We start from the raw sequence: 27,127 nt of genomic DNA, 5'->3' as shown, positions 1-27,127 counted from the left end.
GAGTCCTATACATGTGAGGGGCACTAAAACCACCGGCTCATGACAGCATCAAATTGAAAAATAAAACTCGATAGAGAAACTTTGGGGAAGCAATAGCACAACACATGCATGTTCATGTAACATCAAAGGAAGTTGTATTTGAAAGCCGATAACAGTGAACAATGCTTGGCTCTCCAAGGTAACCAAGCAGGACTTTTATGAAATGTGGCAGCGTGACGAAAATATCCACACTGGGAGGAAACAGCCAGGCTCATCACCGCTGCTCTGTCCTTGCGGAGGGATGTTTGCACTAACAAATGTGCTACTGAACAGATTTTTTTTTCTCCGCGCGTGTGCACCAACACGTGCCATTTTGTGCGACGCTTTGGCAGGAAAGCTGATTAAAGAGTGAATGAGGAAGTTGATTCCCGCCCCACAGTGGACCAACAATGTGCAGGATTAATCAGGCTCGGCTCCTATCCACGCAGGTTAATTAGGGTTAAATGATAATTAGGACACCATTAAAAAAGGCAAACAACCACAGAGGAGCGTTAATCTGCACAATGCCGTGCTGCCGTGGGTACGTTTGTTTGTTGGTGGGGGGGGTCGTTCATGCGGAAAAAGGTGCTTCTGTGCATCCAGTACAGTGTGTGTGTGTGTCTACAAATGAGGATTTGCTGTGTAAATTTGCTAAGTCTTATATCAATATGCAAAAACCATGTGGTTTTCCTTTTAGGACATATTTCCTCCCTTGTCGAATTGGTGAGACTTTATTCTTTGTGACATTGAAGAGACTGAAAACACTTTGCGGCATGAATGCACTAATTTAAGTGTCTTCAAGGATAAAATATGTCTGTAAAATCCCTTTAACCGCTGCTTTGCTGAACTGCTCCTGAAAAAGTTCATTATGGTGCAATTAAACCTTAACAGGCAGAATTGTCACCACCCCACTTGACGGGATGTAAATGAGTCGGAGGTTGACCTGGAACAGCCTCTTTGTCCCTTCTTAAATACAACAATTTGCTCCCATTCCCGTGCTCGCAAATGTGACACCAGGATGTTGCAGTGACAAATTGGAATTGATTGGAGCCTTGGCTAAAATGTCTCGGGTTATGACCCCTGCAGCTCAAAAGCATTTTTCCAGATTAGTATTCCGCAGCTCGCGGCTCCTAGCAGGCTGCCGAGGCTTGACAGCATGAATGGAATCGATCTGCATTACAATCTCACCTCAAAATTGCAGTTGCATTGTTATTATATTTCTTATTATTGCCTTTTTTTTACTGCAATGTCTCAAATTCAAGCCAAAATCCATCGATGGGGCGAGAGCAGGGGGGGAAGGAGGCCCATCTGAGCTTCACTCACAATTACACACGAATTGCATCATGCGAGTTGAGAGGCAACATTTTAATCCCCCCCAATAAAGTTGGAGCTCTCCATTTTGATTTGTGGCGAGCTCAGGCGAGCAGATGTGCAGACCATAAAGTCATTTTGCTGCTATTCACTCATTTGTTGCCGTTAATGACGGATCGTGCAGCCTGTGGCCCTGACAGGTTAGTGGTGGGGTTGGTTCGTAATCCTCTTTAGGGTCTCCAAATCTCCAGGACTGGCACCCTCTGCAGCGCCCAGATGTATGTGGCATAAACTTATCAGCGCAAAACACCCTTGGCATGTCTGAGTGAAAGTGGGAGCTTAGCTTTGATAGAAAGGCTGTAAAGTAGCAGTGGGCATTTTATTCCATCTTAGTTTTATTTTATTTCTATATATCTGGGGGGGCCTCCTGTGATGCGACTGCAGCCTGACTGAGTAATTCCTGAGCCGAGATAAGGGCTCGGATAAGCATAACGACGTTTGGAGGTGTGAAGTTTTCTCCCTCTAAATGGAGACGGTGATTCTCTTCTTACACCTCTGTGCTTATTTAGAGTGCTCACTGTGGCCAGGAATTTCAATAGGGCTTCTTATTCACACACAGGTTTTCGCTGGGTGTATCAGTGTGCGTGTTTGTGTGTGTGTGACCTGCATTCTCTGCCTGTTTTACCATCCAAAAGGTGCAGCTCCCTCCAGACGAATGCTGAGCAGACATCATGTGAAAAAAGAGGGGGGGGGGGGGGGGGGTATCATCCCCTACTGATGCTACAGAGGTGGGAGATGTGCAGTGAAAATACAAGTGCAGTATAAATTTCTGTACCATTTTAAATTCTATTCTCTCAGGCTGCAAAAGCAGATGCTGTGCAGTACATGCAGTAGAATCCAGACTGCTAATACTTCAGGTAATAAAGTAAGCGGGGAGGTTTCATCTAGTCACCATCAGGTTTTAATTTCACCCTGGCTGGTTCCTGGCACAGCCTGCAGTGCGCCGTGCACCTCATATAGGATTAGATCTGGTTCTGTCTCAGCGGTATTGCTGCAATCAGGGTGTTGACTTGAGGAAGTGTAGTAAAATTGTCTTTTCCTGCTGAGTTCACCTTGACCGAAAACCGACATGCAAATCATACGTAGATGATTTCCAACAGCACCATCTACACTACTGTGTGAGAATGCAGACCCAGCTACAGTCGTTGGTGTCAGTTTCCACAAAGGGCGTCTGCTGATGCAGTCAACTCTAATAGGCAAGTACTAAAAATAAAATGTAAATTTACTGTTAATAATGTTATGTAAATAGTCTTTACTTTTGCTTCAACGATTCTGCTTGTGCACGAGTTACTGGAGCCATGCCCCCCTTTTATTTTGTCGTCTGATGAGCATGACTAATTAATAGTCAATGACAATAGTTGAGAAATTATCCTGAGGCTTGTTAACGACAATAGCGAGCGCGGGGATCACTGCCAACGCCAACAGCCGTAGCCAGGGGCGTTTTGTTTTCAGGTTGTCTGTGCATTTGTCTCATTCTCCTAAATGCAATACCTCAGGATTTCTTGGGGGGATTTCATATTAAAATCTGGCACGCAGAGAAAGTTTGAGGGTCAAATTTCAAGAAAGTGGCTGAAATGAATATAACTAACTTACTGCTCAGCCTTTGAAGTAAAACTATACATTTATGAGCTGGTTACCTTTTCAAAATAAGCCTGAGGCACAGACAGGCTCAGAAGATGGTTTGTCATGGGATTTGTTGACCAGCCTCAACTGTCTTTCCCTGATAGTTGCTGCTGAGCAGAGAATACAATGAAATCCAGTGATGCCTGTTGAGGAATAATGAAAAAAGCGCGTCTACAGAGGCTGAACCGGTTTGATCTCGGGTTATTCTTATTTATTACTATCTTTTAGGCTGCATTGTGCTCCTCTGAAAAGTCATGTTGCAGCTTGTAAACCCTGGAGCGGCGTGGCTTTCATAGGAGAAATCATTTGACATTGATAAAACATGTGGAGCAAATGAAAGAAGAAAAAAAAGAAAGGAGAGGCAATAGCAGCAATTTTATAGCTGAAGTGCAAAGAAAAACACAATTACTGTGGGAGGAGAGCAGGGGAACAGCTGAGTGATGCACACGAGTGCGGATGTTTGAACCTCTCCGCATTGACTGTGCTTTATTACGTTTACCACGAAAGAAAATATAGCGAGCCCCTCTTTCGCGGCAGCCACCGTGAGTTCCTGGCATTTCACTCAGATATTGTAATTGACAATTTCCCTGTAGAGCTACAATTGTGGCTAAATGGTCCCGAGCCATTATGCAATTTGACTATATGTCAGGCTTGTAACGCGGAAATGCGGGCGTCCCTCGGCTTGCGGCGGCGCTCGCTGACTCGCTCGAGTGTGCGGTTCAGTGGAAATTGCTCAAATGATGAAAATGTATAATTGCGGTGGAGGTGGGAGACGCGTTGCATGCTTAGCGCGGATTTGCAGGGACACGTGTTACAGGGAGGGCGGAAAACACATAAAAGAGACGCGGTGTGGCATAAATCCTCAAGAACACAGGACGTAAACAATGCAAGTACAGTTCACTGCATATTTAATGTATCAATGCATGAGTGACTATGAGCAGATCCAAGTTTCTATCCACATCATATTAATGGAATAGAGATTTAATCACTCTCTGTGGCCGGATTCTTATACAGCCCTGTCAATATTCTAAGCAAATTAGGAGCCAGATGCGATTCTACGGTTTGCCAAAAAAACTGTTTTAGTGTCTTCCATCACATGGACGTTCAGCCTCTGCCGCAGCGTAATATAACGCTGGCTTCACTTCCAAATCTCTGCGTTATTACTGTGCCTAGCAGGGGCTTAGCTTTCCCAGCGTACATTGTTCCAGCAACATTGTTTTTTAGTCCGCAAACATTGTCCAACATCCTCTCGTGCCTGCTTTCTGTCTTTATTTATTTACGGTGTTCCACGCCGTATTGTCACTCTTTCCTGAGACATTCCGGCGTTCGCAGGCTTTCCGCTAAATTGGAGCGCAGGTCAAACCGGCCGCGTTTGCTGTCGGAGTCGCTTTGCTTTGATTCACCTCGTTCGGAGCATCCACTCAAAGTGCATTGAATGTCCTGAAGTACTGATTGAATTAGACAAAGAACCCTCATGAGGAGGGAGAACGACAGAATGCAATCATATTCCCATTAGCACGAGGCTGGATGGCGGCAGCGCGTGCTGGCCTCTTCTTCCACAGCCTTTTCTTATTCATCATTAATTACTGTTCATTTCACACATTCGGTTCTTTCATTCGCCCCACTCTCCCTCGCGCCGCACAATTCTCAGCCCTGCTCATCAGGTTGGTTTCCCCGACTCTTTTGAATTAAACACAGTCGGTGGTCAGAGGACTGTTGGGCTTTTTTTTTCTTTCCTGCCTCAAAGTCTGAAATTACTTTCATAAGAGTGAAATTAATTTGATGACTGCTGTGCACTTAAATCAAACACTGCAAAGATGGAGTGGTTTTTAAAAGTGACAGAAGAGGACTGAGGTGAGAAATACAGTAGCTGCCGTTACATAACAATAGAACAAACTGCGCTGTTTGATTCTGCCAGCGGCGCCTAAATCTTTTGTCTCTGGGCAGCTGTCTGGTTGAGTTTTCATCACTGTCGCATACCTGGCAGATTCCTCCGCTTTCAGCTTCTTCCTTTCTTCCTTCACACACGCGTGACTCATCATTCCAAACATCGCAGTGGAACTTCTTGTCCTGTCGGTGCAACCTTGACAAGGAGCTGATGTGCTTGAGGTCTGTTTAGTGGAGCCGGTGCAAACCGGAGCAAGACGACGCACAGTTCAGTGGATGTAGGAGGGATTTGATACGAGTGAGTGCCTTCGATCAGAAGTTAACTTGTTTTAGATGGTGCAACAAATGCTACAGGCTCATAATCTAAATCAGCGAAGCTACAGCCCCTGCTTTTAGCTCCACATCCAAATCTCATGTATTCTGGGTAGTGGCACAGAAGCTAGTTTCAGTCTCTTGTTCTAATGCGTGTGTCCTGTCCATCATCATGATTTCAAAGGTTTCACACAACAACCCATCCAATTTTAACGCCAGAGCGAAGGACGTGGAACTCCAGGAGACAAGCGAGCTGTCGGTACCTTCACACAGTGTTGATCACATGACAAAAGGGATGTCACCGCTGTGTAGAAGTCAATAGCTTCAACGCAATAAGCAAACCATGATCAAAACTTCACTGGGAGGCAATAAAACTGTATGATTTAGGACCTGCAAACAAGCTGGAGCTCCTAAGTAGCCTTTCCTTTTGTTCGCCGTCCATGCTGGACATGAAGAGAAGCCATCTGATGCAACGCCAGTGTAAGATATGGAGGGAAAGAAAGGGCCCGTCCTTTAAACAAGAGCCTTGAAGGTTTCCTTTCATCACAGAGCAAAGGTGTCGCTAATGAAGCGTAATGGCTTTACGCCCCACTTGAGCGACACTCGACCAAACGGCGTCTCCCATCAGAAGGCGCCGACGTCGGCGGAATGGACGCGCGTGGCCGCGACGCCCGGTGTTAACAACGCTCTCAGCAGCTGTAAACCTCCCTCCCAACAGGTCGCCGGCACCTCCAAGTCTCCTTGGGGGCCCGTTTGCCCGTTGTGGCGATAACTCAGGATGTGGCGTCTACAGCAACCAGAAGGAGCCACCCACCTTCAACGGAGCGCCACTGTACGTGTGTACACATGATTCTTCACCCCTGGATCTACCTTCATTATCATCGCCGCAAGGATTTGCATCTTGGGAATGGAACATCTGCTGTTTGAGCTTTTTGTTCAGCAGACAATTAACCACTCAAAGATGTTTTGTACATTTTTCCCACTAATCCTTTTCCCCAGCGCTGCACATTTATCACGCCTGTGAGTCAACTGGTGCAATATTTCAGTGCAACGCTCAAAGTGTCACGGACATAATGCACGTCTTTCTTTTAAGTGAACTATTTGGAGCAGTTCCACAGCTTAAACAGCGCTGATGGTTGGTGTGACATCTTTATGGTAAACAACAGTATGATTTGCTGCAGACTAATGACTGAGAGGCTCCATAACAGTTAACGGCAACTGACACAGGCAAAGAAGGACAGACCCACAATTACATCATTAGCTTATATGACTTCAAGGTAGAGAAAAAAACTGAAAACACGTTTTACCGTTAGTGGCCAGATGCTACAACGCTCTCAAGGAGAGAGAAGCTATGAAATGGAAACAACTTCCGTTTATAAAGTCACTTTGCATTCTTTGAAGGCACTCGTGTCGAACGTAAACCTTTAGCAGACGTATCGCACAGGTAGAGTAGAACAAATTCCTTTGCCTGAACTGCTGGTAGGAGAAGAATCACCTGCCTCTACTTAGGGAAGTCTGTGGCTTTTCTTAATGAACACGGCTTAGGTCCAGCACAGCAGGGAAGCGCCGGGCAGACGTGCTTTGAAGAGGTTTCTGTTCGAGCGCTTGCATCACAGTTTCGCCTGCAGCAGCAGAATCCTGGGCTGGCAGATCCCACGAGGGGAAAGCACTCGCATTGACGCTTGGTAGACTTTAAAGGAAACGCGGGAAACTTAGAAGCCCATTCAAATATACAGTATGTCAGGTGGGCTTAACTTAATAAAGCACAGAACTGTCGTATTTCCACATATTAGCCAAGTTCTCTTCATTTGAAATAGATCTGAGCTAAGAAACGACATCACCTGAAAGCACATTAGAACCATAGTGAGCTACCTACAGTACAGGTGTGTGGAGCTCAACATTCTCTCACTTCTGTGCAAGTACAAGAACAAATGAACAACGTCTTGACCTTATGTCATCCTCCGTCAGTTTTTGTTTCATCACGTTCCGGTTTAATACATTTATACCTGATCACTTCTTACCAGTGTTATGCAGATGAGACTGTTTTTATGCCAGAGGTTCCGTTTTAACACAGACTCATTTTGACACCATCCAGATAGAATTTCTGGAGCCGAGGCTTGTTTTAACCCAGATTGGATCGGTCCCCAGTACAGCATAATCTACATCCACTAGCGTTGCCAACTTGTGTTAGAACCCGTTCAGCTCCGTGCGTATTCGACTTGACAGCAGCCTGTCATTTAGGCTTCCTATTCAAACGTTAAATTTGGTTCCTCTTAAATGATTAAAAGTCGTCATTTTAAAATTGTGAAAATGTATTTCAGCCATTTTTTTTAATGTCTGCACTTGATTATGGAAATCTTCTGTTCACTGCCACTGCATTATTTCAGCCACATTACTTCAGCAGCCGAATCCCGTTCATCACAGTGAATTACACTTCACCTCTAATGATCCATTTTTTATTCATCATTGATCTCTGTATTGCAGCCGGATAGACTTCTTAGCTGTCATGAAGGACTGATCGTCTTGATATTCATCTGTTACGCCTCCATGCTGCATCTCCTTCATATCTCTGCCTGTAGTTTAGCTTCTACGCTACAAAATATAAAAAAAAAAAAAAAAAGAAAAATCTCTCAGATGGAGGACATTTTGTGTTTTGAGTAAGATCTGGTGATGAGAGGAAAAGCTGCAGAGACTGAGATTGAATATTGGTAAAAATGCCACTAAGGCAGGTCAGGATGACTGGAAGAGTAGCGGACAACATGTTTTCTCCACTGATGCAAACAAGCGTTATCTAACCGAGAATGGGAGGCTGAGAGAGAAGCCGAGCCACCAATTATTCATGGAAAACACTGTGGCCATGTATATTTTAAACACTGGTGCATGGGTGTGTCTGCATGGAGCGTGATTAACATTTCTGTCATTCACCGTTAAGGTGGGACAGGTTTCTTCATAATGTGCCGTGTAATTCCCTGCATTCTCCATTTAGAGCCAGGCGGTAATGTAATTAGCCAGATTACTTCTAACTATAACACCTGTGCAGCACCTTAATGAATCATTTAGATGAATCTTGTTTAAAAGTGGCGAGGGCAGATAAACTTATAAAAACATGAGGAAAAGCTTTCATATCTAAATGGAGTCAATTCGGATTCTACTCAACATGTGTTAGACTTAAAATGCTATAAACTGATAATGAATTTAGAATTTTTATTACCGTGTACTCTGATATGTTGGATTACATCTCGTCAACCTAAAACCGCACTTGGAGATGTTAATGTTTTCACCTTGTTTGAAAAAAAAAAAAAAAAGCTTTGGGTGAAAAGCGGCTCATCTTACTGCACTCTCCCCCAGAGCCGAAAGCTCCATCAAACACTGATGGGCCTTATAATGTAATTCCTCACAAGGTAAAAAGCTTATAATGTATTCTCATACTCTGTGAGGCAAGTTTAACACAATAGAGTTTTTCATTTGCGCTCGTCTGTGTTTCAGCTGAGTAATAGCCCCTGAAACGGCACGTGACCGAGGCCGCATTGAAGAGCTTTTAATGGACTTTGGTTCACTTCATTTCAAAGCTTGTCTGCAATAATGTTAGAGAAGAGCAGCGAGATTAAAGGTTTGGGTTTATTTAGCCGGGTAACAGTATTATTTATCCTTAAAAGTCTTGTATTTTAATAAATCCAGCAAACAGATTTGCTACTTGTATTTAACAGCTTCCTTTCTTGAGACTGATCTTTCATCAATATATAACACAATAACACAAAAAAACATTCCTTAACTATAAAGACACGTCCTTGAAAGAGTTGTTTTTTTAGTATTTGACAGCTGCTGACGTGATCTCGTTACCAAGCTGAATTTCTGTCTTACCCTGTGTGTACGCACATGCAGCAAAAGATACAAGTCCGCTGTTTTATTGAGAATCCAACTGAATCCAACATTTACAAGACGCATGGTGCTGGATGCGACTGTGCTGAGCTCCGTTTGCTCCTGCCTTCTATGCTGTGCCTGAGCCGAACCCAAGCGACAGTGATGGCTGACAGTGATGGACTGACATGGACAGATTAAAGACCGGCTGTCGGCGCAGCTATCCGCTGTTGTGCCTTTTGCCTGGGCGATTCCACAGGTTAGATTGAATCAAACCTCTAATTGACTTTAGTTATTGCAGGGACATGTTCGGACCGTGTTTCATCATGAGGAGGCAGCCGGAGCGCTGGCACACAGAATTACAGGCAGTATAATATTCAGACAGGTTCAGCGAAAGGTCGCTCCCAGGCCCAGCGTAGTCAACGGCAGACAGAGATTCACGTGTTCAATTTGCCGCATCCACAACGTTCAACATTTTTACCCACAATTTAAACACAGTGAAAGCTTTTATGCAGAAACTGACGCTTTCTGTAAAAGGGCTGCAGATACTTAATGGCTAAGCTGCTCAATGTACTGCTGTAAAACTCAGCATGATGTTGTACATCCTACAATAAAAGTCCTCAGCTCGCCAATCTTTCAAATGAGCTGCAACACTTCGGTCTTTAAGCATTAAGTCGATATGATAATATGCAGGAGATGTGATACATTAACATTTTTAACATTACAGTATATCTCAGAAAGCTGGAGCACATAGTTTCCCAAGGGTTGAGTTTTAGAAGAATATTTGACTTCAGCATTTTCTTGGGTTTAACAGAAACAGCTGCAGTTATAAAGACGACTAAACCTTTGACCGTATCTGTGCAGTGAACCGTACAATAAAAGTGTAATATTATGTGATGATGTACTAACTTTTGTAATGTTCAACTGTATGAAAGTTGTCACTGAGCACCCTCGTTTTTTTTTTGCCTAATTATTTTTTACTATTTTTCACAGAAATAAAAACAGGAGGAAGCGCCAAAGAGTGGCTGCCAGCATCTCTGAAGCTTTAACGATTTTTCTTACCTTTGGACAGTGCAAGGTTGTTTCCAGCCTCTTTTCAGAGATATGAGAGCAGTATCGATCTTTGTACTCTTTCGGCAAGAAAGCAAATAAGGGTCTTTCCTAAAACCCCTTTTCTTTGTTTCACTTTTCTGAAATGTGTGAATTCATTTTGATATGAATCCACAACACTGTTCTCCGATGGGGGATGTTTCGAATACTTTTGTGTTTTAGGCAATTTCTGGACAACCAGAACAATGTTTGACTTTGTCCCCGGTGAAGTGTAACGTGGCAGCCTATTAGACAGCAAAAGCCCATTCTCCTACAGAGAGAATAATCACGCCTTGCCCCAAGGCAGACGGCAACAAACTACGTAGGTAATTTGAGATTGCTGCCACGCATCAAGACAATATGGCAGGACACCCGGCTAAGCACCACAGTGACACTGAGCTTTGAGACACCCCAGCATTATTACATACAGCTTCTAGACAGCTTAAGAAATGCTAAGTAATGAGCACATTCTGCCAGAAGGCCGTCAGAGAAGTGGTTCTTTATCCTCTTAGGAAGCAAAGTGGCCTGATGTTTGACTGGTGAGACTCAGGTCAGCGGAAATGCTGGAAGTGATTTACTGTGGATGTTCCGGTGTGTTTGCTGGCGCTCTATGATATAAATAAGCCTCCAAAAAGGTAAAAGTCACACTGTAGTGGATGATTAAAGCAAGTGTTCGAGTTAATTGTAACTAGATTAGGAATAAAAAGCTCTGACATCACTATTAATGTGAAAGGTTTGTGAAAAGGTTTAGCCTCAGGGGGCTAAACAAATGTGGTTTGTTTGTGTTTATAAATTACAAAAAACTATTTGTGACTTGAATATTACTGCAATAAAACTGGAAAATATTCTGGAACTTAAAACAGACCAATCAGAGCCCCTGATAAGTTAATGGTGGGGTAGATAAGTCTTCATTTACAGCGTGCTGTAGAAACAAATTAAATGAATTTTTTAAAAAGTCATTTCTACAGCATTGCTTCCTGTTTCCGATCTTCTACAGTAATTGTCTAGGAACGCGTTTGTATTGTTAAAATGATTTATATAAAAACACTGGCTGGTAAAACATCTAAATGTATACACAATATTAATTACGTCCTTCTGCCTCGTTGGTATAAAAGATGGGCTCAGTCTACACAAGGATATATTAATTACTGTGGTTATCGGCCTTGCATTGTGAATTTATTTGTTCATTATCATTTTAAAGCCCATTAATAAAAGCTGTCCACGGCAGTGCTTTTACAAACTTCGCCTGAATTATTCAGCAACAAAAAGACCTTCAAAGAAAAGCTGTGGCTGAATAGAGAGGCACCGATTCTCGTTTATTCCCAAACACCGGCTGAATCCACCTTTTCCTTCATTCATCATTCATTCATGTGCTGAAGGCTGATTAAGTAAATGTATTAATCATAGACATGCAAACTACAGCAGCTGTGGCTCAAACACAGGCCAATACTATAAACAGCATCACAGTATGTCACATAGCTCATGGCTGTTGTGCTTTGCATTTCTACAAGTTTAGTGTTTACTGGCCACAATAATTACATATACGTACTGTAAGATGAACCAAAAGAAAGTGTGCTAGCATGTAAATAGCTTTAATATATGTGTATGGTACAGTAGTATGAGGCCAAGCTAAATGTTCAGGGATGTTTTCCTGTATTGTAAATGAGCTCATACCCACCTGCATGATTCTGCATTTAAAAAAGTTTAAACTTTTATCGTTTTCCATCTTGCGCTTTATTGCTTTTTATTGCCATCTTGTGAAAACTATATCTCCAACACGCCCTGAGCCGAGATGCAATTTTTTTAGCCTAATAAAGAGCTGAATTTTCTCAGCGTATGTTTATATAGAAACACTTCCAGCGATTCAAATGTTCCAACATTTACAGTAACGGCAGAGAACTTTTCCTCCGCGTTGATTTTCCATCGCGTCCAGCACCAACATCTTTAATTCCATCAGTGGCTGCTGCTTGTGTAGACGGTGCTGATTGGTGATATAACCAGATCCTTTTATATTCGAACTCCTGAGAGTCGCCAGTGTGACAGTAGGAATACTGATTTGCTTGATTCAGGGACGAGAGCTTGACGTTGATGTTATGCTAATGCGATGCCTCGCGCACACCAACACCTCCTAGCATTAGCCGTGAATTTTCATATGATCCGACGATAATGGCAGCTCATTTTATTCAGAGAATGCAGCGGAGGACGCCAGCGTACTTACATCTGTGTAAATAACAAGCTAATACCTATTCTTCTCCGTCTCCTCCCTTTGTCTCTCATTACATACCCACACAAACATGCACCGGTCCCCTAGAAACGCATTACATGTTGTTTTACAAAGGACAATATATGACCTTTGGTTGAGTACACAGACCCCAGAGTAATGCATCAGGAATCCTGCCCTGTAATATAAAACGTGAACTGTGTGCGGTTCGCTTTTAAAGTGCAGTGACTAGATTAACCCTGCCCTCACTGTGGATGGCAGTGGTAGGTCAGCATCGCAGAGACAAACAATGGTGATCAGTGTGGCAGAAGCCTCGCTGGGGCGACCAGAGTGAGCGTCGCCGCGGTCTGCATTTGAAAAATCTATTCATCTCGCATGCATGAGGCCTCCGCCAAACAAACCCGGCACTTTAGTGGAAGCGACAGCCCGCTGGTTGGGACGCGCTGCGTCTCGTGTGCGCAGCTTTTTGAGGGAGGCCGTGTAGAAGCGTGCCCGACAGGTGCCATCCGCGCCGCGAGCTGAGCCGGCAAACATGAAAATAAAGACGCCTCCAGAGGGAACAAAGTCGTATCGGAGAACGAGACAGTGTTTGAAATCTATTAATTGGAATAATCACGGGGGGGTCTCTGCATTGTGCTGAAGCACCAAGTCGGTGTGAGGTTAACGAACGTCTAAGATAAATCATCAAAGTTCGCTCCTCTGGCCTTTCCATCACACCAACGCTCTGAAGGGAGCTGAGGCGAATGTCTTAATTATGGCAAACTCTGCAGTGAAGATAACATTTGCTCACGCGCGCACACACACACACACACACACACACACACACACACACACACACACACACACACACACACACACACACACACACACACACACACACACACACACACACACACACACACACACACACACACACGGCTGAATGTTACAGCAAGGTGAAAGTATCTGTGAGTAAATAAGGCTTTGTGTGCTTTCTTCACAGATTAACACAGACAAGGTCCTTTAAAAGCTGTAGGTTCAACACTTTTAACGCGTTAAGAAAAATTAAAAACAAATTAGCAGCAAGGTCAAGCCTGACCTTCATTATCTGTTCGGATTTCCCCCCACGGTGCCGAACCCTCCACCTGCGCACAGCCGACCTGCTGACTGCAGATGGAGAGTGGACTCTCTCATTACTGTCATAAAAGAAGACTTAGGCTTGAGGCCTGAACAACACAAAAACCCACATTAGGCTGTAATTAGCAGATATTCATCCTGTTAATAACAATAAATGGCACATGAAGACATGGATTTGCGGTTCAGGTTCCGGAGAAACTGTTTATTTGCTCAGTAGTTTCACCAGGCAGCAACACAGACATGTCATTGACTCTAGAGTCTTTTTCAACGCAAGTCAAGCGAGTAAATTTATATTCCAATATCTAATAACGATGATTAAAATATAGAATCAGCGAGATGACAGATCACAGATACAAGTGATGAAGTGTATGATGGGCACTATTCACGCGTAACGACCACGTGTGATAACAGCTGCCCCGGCGTCAATAAAACAGCATTTCCTTGTTGCCACTGTTGAGCGGTGGAGCAAGAACGAGTGTTGATAGGGAAATTGACTTTTAAGTTTCCACATCCATTCCTGGCAAACTGTGAGACTGGAAAATGGGACTCGCGTGTTTGTATCGAGTTACAAAACGACCGAGGTCTAAAAACAGTGTATGTGCTTTCAACTTTAACAACACGTCAAAGAGGAAAAGTAAATGTAGCCACTGTATTATATCTGTATTTCTATTTAATGGAAAGTGTAGTAGCTTAAAGGCCATAGAACTGATTTCACAAAGTCTTCTGAGAACCAAGTCAAAGTCAAGGCCACATATTTCCTGTTAGACTATTTACTACTGTTGCTTTTTGCCTCACTTGTCTCACTTCTACTACATCTAGTGCACACGCACACACACCAGCCTCCACTACTGTACCTTTTCACTCTTCTGAGCTAAATAATGCTGCTTCTTCAGTCTGCATCATACAAATAAAAAAAACAACATTCTCCACACAGCCACGTGTTCCCCTTCCAGGTTCTGGCTGAGGGCCCGAGAACCCAGATTCTGGTTCTGAGCAGAAAGACTTCCTGCGGGGAGCTGAGTGGACCACTTTACTCAAGTGCAAGACAAAAAATAGACCAAATATATGAATTCAGATTATTGTCTGCTAATTTAACAGGAACGTATACTTAGCAAATGGAGGAAAAAACACATTAACTGGCTGTGCAATGAAAAACGTATGTATAATACAGAAACAGCATGTATCATATAAGCACCGAAAAGCCTTGAGCTGAGCTGCTAATTAAAACTCTGCAAAAGCTGCTTGGTTAATGCAACGATTTGCATACATCGCGCTGTCGTTTCTGTGCCATTTGCTCTGGGACAAGCATCTCTTTCAGCACACAAATGAGCTGTGATGAGCAAAAGGAGCTATTTCAACTTTGCTAATGGCGTATCACCTGATGATTACTGTACAGGGTACATTAATGAATCCTATGAGATGAAGTGATACTGTATGCTGGAAACTGTTTCTAGAATGAATATTGATATTTGATCACAGATAAATGCACCATGTCAGATGCATGACAAGGTTTCTATGAAGGGCTAATTTAATTTAATTTTTCTTTTTATTTAGTCACTAGGAGCATACACAGCCCTTCAACACAGGACTTTTGAAGTCGCGCCGGGGAATCGTCTTAGGTGTCGTCAGTGAGAGGTTTAACGTTCGAGGTGTTAAGAACTACTTTAAACTTTAACTGCTGCTGTCTTCCCGTCACGTAGCTGCTCTTCTCAACGTTTACGAGTCAAAGGCAAAAGTAGATAATCATAACGACATCCGAGAGGAAGCGCCTTCAGTTGCCTGCATGCATTTCTTTCCCTGTACTTAAACTGGAAAGGAGCTCAAAGCATTAATGGATGGATGCGTTGCCAATTACCAAAACCAAAGCAAACTATTTTAAACATCCGGGAATCCCTCCGCTCCTCGCCCACAACATCAGGCGAGGGCACCAACAGTGAGGCCCAGGCCAGTTGTGGCTCCGCCCCCCAGCTGTGACTGAGCCCCTCATTCAACGCAACCATTCGCTCCACTGGCGATCACGTCCCCCTCGGTGGTCAAGCTCCACCTTGCGTGGAGGAATCATATTGTTGGTCAGTTTCACACAAAGCCAACCTATAATACACGGTCAAAGAGACAGACTTGTGGCCTCTTTGCTTCTCAATGTTGTAAAGCACTGCTGATTATTGTTAGAGAGCCCAGAACGTCACATGTCGACGCCAGTCAATCAGACCTCGATGTTTTTAACTTACTAACATCTAACGAGCAGCTGTCGTTTCCATGGCATCGAGGAGCCTGCTTTGTTCAACTGTGAGGCCGAACAAGATATAAAACAAGTTGAGAGGTTCATTACTAATGCACTGCAAACTCACTGACACCACTATAGACATTGTGGGGTCCATTTAAGCAGAACATGTCTAATGGCTCAAGGGAATAGAAAAAAAATACACATGCAAAAGCTTCATACAATACGAAACTCTGCTGCTAAAAGTCAATTCTTTCCATTAAATGTGCACAGTTTGATTCATTAGAATAACATTTTTTTAAAAAGAACCAAAGCCTTTTAAATAATAACATCATTCTAATTCCATATGCATGCGGAGGATTTGGGCACTGCCTTCTCAACTGAGCTACAATCATCTGCACCGTTACCACGAAGTAGCTGTCATTTAAAGTTTCCACTCTGACACAGTTTCCTCACCCAACTTCCATGAGCATAACAGGAAGTCATTATTATTGATGCCTTCACGGGCATGAAACTGCAGCAAAAGGTAAAGCGGCGGCGTATTTACCACATCTGATGGGTTTGTCAGACGAACGGCGTCTGGAGCCAGAGGGGAGAGCTGAGCAGCAAGCAGCGGACGGAGGATCGCAAAGTTTAACTCGACTCCTTAACGCATAAGCTACGTGGTCTGTAATTGAAAGTGAGCCCGCTCTAGTATCTTCCATCAAATGCAGCGGCAACACTACAAAGGCTTCTGCAGTTCACTCATGCTCACTTGTTCAGTGCCTTTATAATGAGAATGTCCCCCCGTAACGCACATCGCGGCGGAGAAAATAAGCTCCTATAATTAGATATCCCCTACACTGACACAATTAAGGTGAACACAAGCGGAGGAGAGCCATCAGAGGGGTTCCTTACCCCTTTAAGGTTAAGAAAATGGGTACTTCTTGAAATCTTTTCATCCCTCCAATTTAATTTTGGTCACAGAGAACTTCTCCTCTAACAGGACTTCACCGGGGCCACAATTACTGAATACACAATATGCTCAGAACTAGCTTCTGTATTACTGCGGAAGACGTGGGGGTTCTAGTGTCTGCAGCCTCCATGTGTTTGTTCTCCCGCTTGATTTGCATAGAAGCCGTGTGATATAGTTCTAGACACCGATCAGCCACATGCGCTAACAGGACAGGGTGGGTTTTAATCGTGTGATGAGGACCAGATTAGTGTTTTACAATAGGTGCAAGGACAGCTTTACCTGATGATGCTTGAAGACTATAGAAATGAGTGGACAGGTCCCATTGGTAACATGGAGCCTTTTCCAGGTGATTGCATATGGTGCTCATAACTCAAAATAGGTTTCACCAATGCAAAAGCCAACCATCATCAGGAAATTCAGCAGCATGAAGAACTGCAACTCAAGAGCACAGTTCCAAGAAACAAGAAGTGGTAAAGGTTAAACAGGAGACATCTAGTGGCTGGATTGCGAATGTCAGCTCACGGAAATATTCAGAGAAAGTCATCAGAAAGCTTGTTTGCCGTTGAGCACATTTTAAAGATGGTTGTCGCTCAACAAGGACGTCTTTGATCACCTGTTCTCTGCGGTGACCAGGCTGGTCCAGCGCTCCTGTTCTGAGAAACAGATTGTTCTCAAATCCCAGCCTGCAGTGATGCAACCATGCAAACTGAGGAAACCACTCTTCAACCAAGCTCAAGCTGAGGCACTTTCACCCTCTACTGATGTCAAAACACTTCAATGGACAGTAGAGGTTGTATGATGTGCTCTCCAAGGAGAAATCCTGACATGATTTCAAGATTTTACATTTTGTTTTCTGAAAACAAGAGTTTTGGGCTGACAGCCTGTCAATTCTTTAAAAAAAAATCCACCGAATATCCATTTGTTTCAAAATTCTCATGTCTCTCAGGATTCATGAGACACACAAGAAATGAGACAAATCTCACTCATCTTTGTTTATAGAAACTCTATCACTTTTTACTCATAGTTTGCCTGCAGTAGCAAATAGTAAAAAAAAAAGTTGAGTCATCCTAATACTATAAACAAAGCATTTATAGATTCTTCTCTTTGTGATAAATATTGTGCAACCTGGTGTCTATTCCTAAAAGACTAAATGCTAATTCAATACTTTAGAATTAACTTCTATAGTTTATAACCTCAGCTTCACTCTCCAAACTCCTCAGTTTACCAGCTGACGAGTGACACTAATTTCATTAATTTGAATGGATGGAAGTAAAGTAAGTAATTCTCTCCCAAAAGCAATTAAACACATAAATGTTACTCTGACACAACGCGCTTTCAGATTTCATCACACAACATCTGTCCACCTGCCGAATGGCACCGATGTTTTATTCAGACCAGTTGACAGCAGGTTAATTCGAATGAAACAAATGTGAAATAACACATAAACCATGAGGATATGAACTTCCCAATTTCCATTTAATTCCAGTGTTCACTTCTACCGTACCTGAAGCACAAAACCATTTCCTTCATGCTGTGTCTGACAAAACAAATATCAGCCAACAGGAAAAAATACTTTAAATACTTTAAGAGCATTTTTAAAAGACAGCTTGTTTATTTCTGTTTAACAAGGAAACTTTAGAATCAATTAAGCCCTGGTTGAAATGAAAATTTAAACATGACCTGTTGCTCTAGGCCAGAGGTTCCTAACCTTTTTTGAGTCATGTTCTTTTTTTATTATCTTTTTTTTTAGGGAAGGGTACATTATACATATATATACTTTTTTAATTTTTTAATTTCTCACGTGCACGCGAGACAATTCCTGGAAGCAGCGTTGTAAATGTGAGCATTACAGTAGATCGGTGTTGATTCTTCCCGTGGAAAAACACAAAATATGCCTGTATAAAAAATACAACTCACCAATTTGCTGAATTAGTCCCATGTGGAGGTAATGGGAGACAATGACGCCCGAAGTACTGTACTGTATGTGCCTTCTTCACTGGGTTTTGGTCACTGTGACTACGAGAAGTCCCGCTTCACAAAGATTGTGTTGGAAATGGAATCTGGACATTCTGCCCTGATCTTAATCCAGAAAAGTGTAGCACCTGTAGCATATTTTTAAGTCCACTGTCATTTACAATGCTCCTTGAAGTTCACGACGGGCACGATGAGTTCCTCACCAACAGTAACGGGGTTCTTCGCGCTAGCAACGCCGTTAGCCACTAGGTACAGTATGACTCTTGTTGCTGTTGTTGCCCGTTGTGGTGGTTATTCGTCTGTCCTTCTGTTCTGTTGTTGTTCACGTTTTCCCCTTTAAAAAAAACAACAACAAAGGCTCGTCTTTTATTGCGGGGTTTGGTTTCCAAGTGCCGAAGCAGTTGTGAAGGCCCCATAGCATGTTTGCTAGCATGTCGGTGCGTCACAATCACCTGTAGCGACAAACCCGTATTTTAAACAGGAAACCTACTGTTGTCTATTAAAAGCAGTTTTCTTTTTTTCTTTGGAAGTCGAAGGGTCTTAATTTTTCTCCTTATTGGGCTCATTTCCCTTTCCAAAGAAGCTTATGAGCACTTTTGCTTTTTACTCATTTCACCTAGCTTGTGGGCTAAGTTTTTTTTAGTACCATATCACATGACACGAGCAATTTTTCAAAATAAAAGAGCTTTCATTGATAATCAGTATAATATTTTCTATGCATACTTTTAGGGCCCGGTGGCAAAAGACTGGTCCGTGACCCGGTGTTTGGGGACCTCTACTCTAGACCCAATTCAACATTATAAAATATATTCCTCTTACTGAGAACAATTAGAGCACTCATACTGCTTTATTTTGTACAATAATTAGATGGTAACTTTTTCAAAGATATATATTATAATAAATATTCATAATAATAACATTGTCTTCATAGCTGTGCTGATGACAACCAGCTGTAAGTGGCAACATCTGATGACACAGCACCAAGCAATTAATTGACCGCCTGAGTGTCCAACACTGAAACATTGAATTCACAATATATTATATTGCTTATTTTAACCCAAGCCAGAAACATCAGCGTCAATGAATCCTTTTCTTTTATTGGCTGGTTTATTTTCGGGTGCAGTTTTGCGTATTGGGATCTTGATTTATGTCTTTAATCAGTCTTATGATCTTGCCAGGCAACTTTAAAGCATCTGATAAGATAGAAGCAGCTTTATTTTCTACTTGAGTTATTACATTGTTTGACTTAGTGTGTGTTCACATCGCTCAGCGCCTTGTTACAAGTGGTGCCTTTTGTTTACCCAAATTAAAATGAAATCTAGCAATGATTACACTTCTACGGTGTTAGATATGCAAGTTTTGCTCCTGTTTAGAGTAGGTTTCTATTATACTTGTTTGCTCTTTTTGGTTACGTATTCCAGCTGATTTCTCAGGACTCAACTTATTATTAAAGGTAAAGAGCAAAATAATGTCATATTGTATGTAAAATAATTATTGTATTAGTGTATAACTAATACAATTTTAGCAAACTGAATCGACCGATATCAAGTCCATTTCCAGCTCTGACCATTCTGATGTACGGTATTAACTTTGCTTTGACTTCCAGACCCATCTGCTTCTGTTTTCTCCCGCTACAAAGGTTGCAGGGTCTAATCCTACAGGCACACACTGGCTATTTATGGGCCTGACATGCCTCCAGCTCATGACATCATCATAACAGCTAATTTAAAAATGACATAGGATGGTCAACACCTGTTTATCTGGGTTTAGTCATTATCCTTGGCTGAATGCATCATTACTCAAATTAGAGAACTCCTGAAAGACTGTTACTAAAAATAGACGATTGCTCCAAGTTAATGAAATGTTGTAAATCCCCAAAATCCACTTTTATACGTGTAGCTGGTGAGCAGACATTTTCTTTGGGCATTGACTGGCATGCAAATATTGACATTTGCTTCCGGACAAACGCCTTTCAACCTGTCAATATGCACCTTTTGGCTGATGGCGCCTCAGGTGGTTATCACTGATAGAAATTTGATCTCGCCTTGAAAGGGCACTAAGGGCAGAGAAAGGTCATGAGTATTTGCTCAGAATATCGCTTCTTATCCCATTAAACAACAAATGACACACGATCAACATGCATCACACGGTCACATCAGTGAACCGGCTACTTCCGCAGATGTCCAGTATTTCATTGCCATTGTTGGAGCTAAAGCATATTTTGCATCAGAATCTCAGTAATGAGATTCCTGAAGTCCGGAGAAGAATATCAATCCATCCTATTTCACAAAGGCTTAAACTTCAGAGGCGGCTGTTTGACATTTGGAGTCCCTCTTTGGCATGACCTTTGCAGCACCTCACCAAACATGTCTGGTGTCAGTCTAACAATTTGCCTGTGAAATATAATTGACCTTCCTGACGCAGAAGGGAGGAGCAGGAAGCAACAGTTTTTAAACCAGAGCAGCACATTTAACCATTTATTGGACAACAAACAATCAAACATGGTCTTCGAGATGTACTGGAACAGAAACACGTGACACAGATGTGCTACGGTTGATGCTGTGGGTTGTGGCGTACCTCAGACAAAGGCTACAAAGTGAAAGCAGGAGGGTTTCATTCAGTGTTAAATAAAGGGAATATTAAATACCACACACAACCAAGTCAAACAGGAAAAGCATCAGTAAAGTTTGAACCACAGCTCCACTGTGTGGTGAACGAATGAACCAGCAACACTAACTATGAGGACACAAGTGTCAGTGAAGAAGGATAAAAGAACAAAGTGTCTCGAATTCATTCAAAACCATCAAGAACATTTTCTCAGTGCACCCATGTGAAAACTAATGCTCAATAACAAGTACGGCTCAAGGTTGAATTCAAGCCATAAATACGATACTACACAAACAAACATCTGTCCTTTGCTGCCATGTACTTTTGCTTGAATCAGGTCAGAATCCTGAAGGACCGGTCTTTCCAGCAACCGACTGTAGAGGAGGATGTACATTAAATGACAGCAATATGAAAAGAAAGACTTATTGTCATATTGTCAACCATCGTGACACCCTCCACGGCCAGGAGGGCTGCGTGGGCCCATTACCAGCCCACAGGACAGCCCATAATATAACTCAGCTGCTGTGGGGTCTTCTGCGCTTGTGTTACATTTAGACAACTCAGACTTTTACACTGTAGGAGAAACTGCAGATCATCAACAGCCCGTTGTCTCTGGCAACAACAGTGCATCAATGGTAGTTTGAATGGTTGAGTGGGATTTAGGAGTTGGAAAGGAAAAAAGCTGTAGAAAAACATGAAAAACAAAGAGTTGCGTAAAAGACAAGACCAAATGAAAGCACACGAGGGAAGAAGGGAAAATAAAACAGACAAAAATGCAAATAGTCAAAGCAGTTTGGAACATCTGAGTCGAGGCAGCTTTAATTTAACGTTACACAGCAACATAGAGGGGAGAATGTCAGACCTTAACCTAACGGGACATGTATATTTACCTGACGAACCTACAGCTCCTCAGTGCACAGCCGGAGCGCGTCTGACGTGTTTCCACAAGGCCTGTGGAGGGTTTAATCACAGCTCCTGCACTGATACCTTTCTGTGCTGACAGGCCATCGGCTGTTTATGGCTGCCCAGCCCAATTCATAGCCAAATGCACAATTTAAAAAGCTGATTTTTAATTCTGCGCAGTGAAAGTTGACATGTCACCAGTATGTCGTCACCAGCGCCAGAAATTGTTTCTTAAAGAAACATGTAAAGGTTCACCAGGCTAAAGAGCTGATCTTATCTCAACATAGACATCCATTGTTTTCATAAACCAATGAACAGGTTCAGCTGCATCTTCATGCGGCCGCTGACGTTTTCCATGACTTTTCAAAAATCCCCTGGTTGAATACCAATTCCAGCATGACGTTTGCACAGTACACTACTCTGTGCTGTGCTGTCTATACTCCACCTACACATGCATTCCTACAGTTTAAATTCACAACTCAGAGCAAAGATTGAGACCTTTTCACACAGATACGAATAATCTGATTTGGAACATTTTGTAAACCAAGTTTTTTTGATGAAGCCCATTTATAAATATTCATTACCACTAATTCAAGTCACGATAAATACAATCATATCAAATTAGTGCACGAGCTCCAGCTGATGTTGCTGCTAAAAACAGGTCTTGGCATGCGACTGTATCCAATCACGCAAAAATGAAACGCAGTCATTTCAGTGAAACCTTTTACTGGTTGAATCGCTGCCCGGGCTGCAATAACTCTCGTCTGCCCCCGAAACAGCATCAAGCTACTACAGCTACAATATCTGGTGATGTGGCCACAGCTGAAGCTAAGCATCAGCCAAATGAAGCAATTATCTCTCTGTGTTACTAACTCCAGGATTAAAGGTCTAAGCTGTCCCAGTCAAAATATCATTTGTCAGACAGTCATCATACAATGTGAAGACATTTAGTCTAGAAAAACAAAGCAATGATGTTTTTAGAAGTGCAGCATATCATCCAAGTTTCAGTCGATGGCAACTGAAGCCGAACGGCTGCATGCTTGCAGAAAAAATCCTTTCACTATTAAACCTGGATCCAATTTCAGTCTCAGTATGATCAGCCGTGAGATTATTGTACATTATATGTATGAAGGTACTGTATACAGCATGTCACGTTAGAAGCACAGACTCTTCAGTTCTACAATCGAACCAGCGACAAACAGGAACCCAACAGGTAAAATAGGCCAGAGCGCCGGTGAAGGGCATGAGCAGGTAATTGATGGGCTAAACCACAGCAGGGGAGTGTTCAAAGAATGATTAAAATTCAGATTCAGATTCAGAACAAAGTAATTACTTTCCAAAGAGAGGCTTCTTTGTTAGTCATCAGACAGAAGTTCTTTCCCAGTGTGCAGCGCTTGCTCTGAAGCTGACAAATAAACTTCTAAAAAGACACACAAGTCTTCCACCAAGGAGCCAAACGAGTTCCTGATATTCAATGTGACGTACACTCGAGATCTCAAATATCCAAAAAATAGCCTATATTTAGCCCTATTTCCAGGATGGAATATTGTGTTTTTGTTGCTTCCTGAATACTTTCCATGGGGAAAGATGATCCTTCACAACAACAATGACTCATTAAAAATCAGCCAAAGCTATTCGCTAATTGCCGCTCCATCATCACTTCGGTGGGAGTTGCCACATGCAGTATTCCAGGAAGGTGTGGCTGGAGCAAATTAAGATGCACGTGACCTGTGAGTATCAGTGGCGATGTGTGGGACGTGATACAGTATGCCGCCTGATTTAGGCTCGGTAGGACTGATAAGCAGCCTGCCCGTACGCCGTCAGTGGAACTGGTTGTGCGAGCAGCATTGTCTTTTCTGCCCAGTCACGTAAGCAGGGCCTCCTTCCTGGGTAGAAGCGTTGGGCTCCACTGTCCGATTCTTCCGTTTTAGGATGCCTATCCTGTATTTTGTTTGTTTACTTTATTGTAAATCACTTCATTCAGTCTCCAAATCAATAAATGCTGATGATCAAATAAAACACTTTAGCACATGGCACATGAATAAATAATACATCTGTGCTGAGCAACAGATAAATGAAAAGTTCTATCCCTGTAACTAATATGCACATCTGCTGTAACTAGAATGTCCCATCATGTCATGCACCCACGCATTTACTGCAATTTATGATGTTGGTTGTTTTTACTTTGTACCAAAAATCCACCAACATCTATTTGTGCTGGAAGCGATGCATAAGCAGAACCCTTCCAGGCTGCAGCAGCCTTCTTTAAATCCTAATTTTCTCTGGGGTTGTGGTCGGGTGACACTCAGGCCGTGGAATCTCCCAGATCTTTTATTATCGCTGCAATTGTCTGTGTATCTATTGACGCCAGGGCTTTGGCTCCTGCATAGACAACATGATGTTATTTGCTATAACAGTTGATCTCAAACCCAGTTTTTCAACTCACTTTGTCTTCTGCCAATCAACCATGAGCCGTGATGGCATCTCCAGCCTCTCTGCTGCAGGAAGGACAGGGATATGTGTCACACCTGGGTCTGAGAGGTCACAGTAGGAGCAGCAGAACAGGAAGGTGAACTAGGACCCTGAGCCCAGCAGCCCCAGAGCATGACGGAGCCTCCACCGGTCACCACTGTCGGCACGGTGCGGTTTCCAGCTTCCACAGAGAGACCTTTTTATTTCAGGTCAGTAGTGATGTACGTCACAAACAATGAGTGCCTAGTTGGAGTCTGACTGTTTGGAACCACGTCTTCCTTCACAGGTCTTTATTGACGTGCTTCGTTGGTAATGATAACTTCCTTATTGTGCCCTGCCCAGTTACTCTTCCAGTAAGATCCTGGCACAACTAATAAGGTCATTCATTAATTGTGCCGCAATTGTGATTTAGATACTTTTAAAACCATCACCTGATTTGCAAATGTTGAAGCCAAATGTCTGTTTCCGAACAGCTTAAAGTTTATGGAAATTGTCAAAACACCTCATTTCCACAGAGGATTGAATTATTGTTCATTTATAGCGTTGATACATGTTTCTGAATATTATACAGCTCTGTTTTTTCATGTAGGTCACGACACTGATTGCTTTTAGTTTAATGATCCGTGAAACATAACGATGCCCGTGTTACTACATAAGGGTGTGGATGGGGACAGAATTAATTAAAAGGTGGAATGAAAGCTATAATTTATAGCCACAAATACTCAGCATTCTTTCCTCTAATCTCGGTCGGTGTGTGTTTGGCCTCTATACTGCATTCGGTTCAACATGCCATAAAGTAATTAATATCTCTGGGTAAGTAGAAATTACACATAGGTGTGCCAGTTTCAGGTTCTTTGTTGTTAATTTGAACTTGGCAGCTGTGGCCAGATGCAGAATGAATGCAGGTAAATTGCATCAGTCGTAATCAGAAAGAGAAACGAAGGCATTGATATCGCAATATTTCGCAATTGTCTTGTCTATATTTTGTGAAATCACTGTCTGTTGTTTTATCTGAGAACAATCACACAAGTAGTCGTTTCTCATCTTGCAGCGTCCAGCTTCACGTGGATGATGAGACGTGGTGAGAGTAATAGCTTTGAGGCTTGAGGTCAGCGAGGCTGTAGTCGACCCCCTTGAGAGAGACCATAAGAGGGAAACTAGTCCAGGCTGAGCAGATGGCTGCGAAGGTCAAGGGTCGTCGGCGCCTGAACGCACCATCAGTCAGTTCAGGTGAACGTTATCGCTGTGTTGGACTCCATTGTTGGAAAGAGAACACGATGAACACGGATAGCGCTACAGTACAGAAGGTTACGTCAGCTCTGTGTTTACAGAAATAACAAATAAGCCTCCAAAGAAAATACCACCTTTACTGCAGTGACACGTGGAAACATAGAAGCAAGCGGGGCTTCTTCTGTTCTCCCGGTTAACAGCACTGCCTCGGTGAGGATAATAGAGGATGTGGTGCCTTTGTCTCATGCAGCAGAAGCAGCACACGCTGCAGAATGATATGTGGGAATGACAGTAATGTGAAAAACAAACAGTCCTGCGATGTCAGATGATTGAGTCAGTGTTAAGAGAAACAAAGGAGCTTTAATATCCAGAGGGAGAGGCTCAAATAGTTTCACTGAAGGAGCAATAAATGTGAAGATATTACAGCACCAACCGTATTTCTACTGAATATCACTCTAAAGGAAGTTATCAGGTTACCTTCAATCTGTTCGATAGATTTGATGCGATTACTCCAGACTGAGATCACCTCTCAGCACCGCAGGACTAAAGGCGACCAGAGCTTGAGCCTGACGCGACTCTCACACTTTCGCTTGCTTCGCAGCAGGTTTATAGTGACTGTCTTTGTTTTCTGATAAGAGCGGCCACACCTAAAAACCGTGTGTTTAGTGGGCTGTGAATAAAAGACAGTGGGTGAATTTTTGTGAAAACGTGCTGCTGCATTGGAGACTCACCGTATCGATTCTGTACATCACATTGGTGATGACATAATGGTGGTGGTCTTCATTTGTTTATTCACAAATAGCTCACGATTCGATCATTTCAATTATGTTCATGCATAAGCACAACTACTATTACTACTACTACTACTACTACTATACTAAATGCCAAGAACTGATTCTGCTGCAGTGAAAGGTTGGATTGAGACAAGGTTGAGACGCGGTGACTGACGCTACTGGATTTAAGGCTTTGTTTCTTAGTGCAGCGGGATTTTACCGGGAATTAAAACTTGAAATGTTGTTGCACTGGCTTAGGCCCTGACACAACAATGGACCTTAGACAAACTGTTCCTGTCACTTGGTACAACTCCAAAGGCTTAACAACCGATCATTTATATGACTTTATCGCTGCATTATTCACTTTTTGCAGGAAGTTTATGTCGTTTGGCCCCGTACAGTATTCTAGCAGTTTATTGTCTGATCATATATTATAAGAGTGATGCATTCATGAACACGTCGACTCCCTATGATGATGTGTAAACTGTGCATTTCAT

The 27,127-nt window shown here is 42.6% G+C and overlaps 1 protein-coding gene across 3 annotated transcripts in view; it reads right to left on the bottom strand.

Annotated features, from left to right (window-relative positions):
- LOC114866485 (netrin receptor UNC5D-like) overlaps positions 1–18,858 on the bottom strand; it is a 138,302-nt gene extending 119,444 nt beyond the window's left edge. For 2 of the 3 annotated variants that reach the window (XM_029168272.3, XM_029168273.3), the window contains exon 1: positions 18,589–18,846. Coding sequence is in view for 1 of the 3 variants with exons in the window: in XM_055513660.1 (XP_055369635.1) it covers positions 18,589–18,610 (22 nt within the window). In the remaining 2 variants the exon portion in view is untranslated. Of the gene's footprint in view, positions 1–18,588 lie in introns of all 3 variants that reach the window. The other variant, XM_055513660.1, reaches the window with a different exon arrangement.
- Positions 18,859–27,127: the final 8,269 nt, after the last annotated feature.

The sequence above is a fragment of the Betta splendens genome, chromosome 12 (genome assembly GCF_900634795.4).
Source record: "Betta splendens chromosome 12, fBetSpl5.4, whole genome shotgun sequence".
NCBI classification, from domain to species: Eukaryota; Metazoa; Chordata; class Actinopteri; order Anabantiformes; family Osphronemidae; genus Betta; species Betta splendens.
This window is presented reverse-complemented; position numbering and strand designations above follow the sequence as displayed.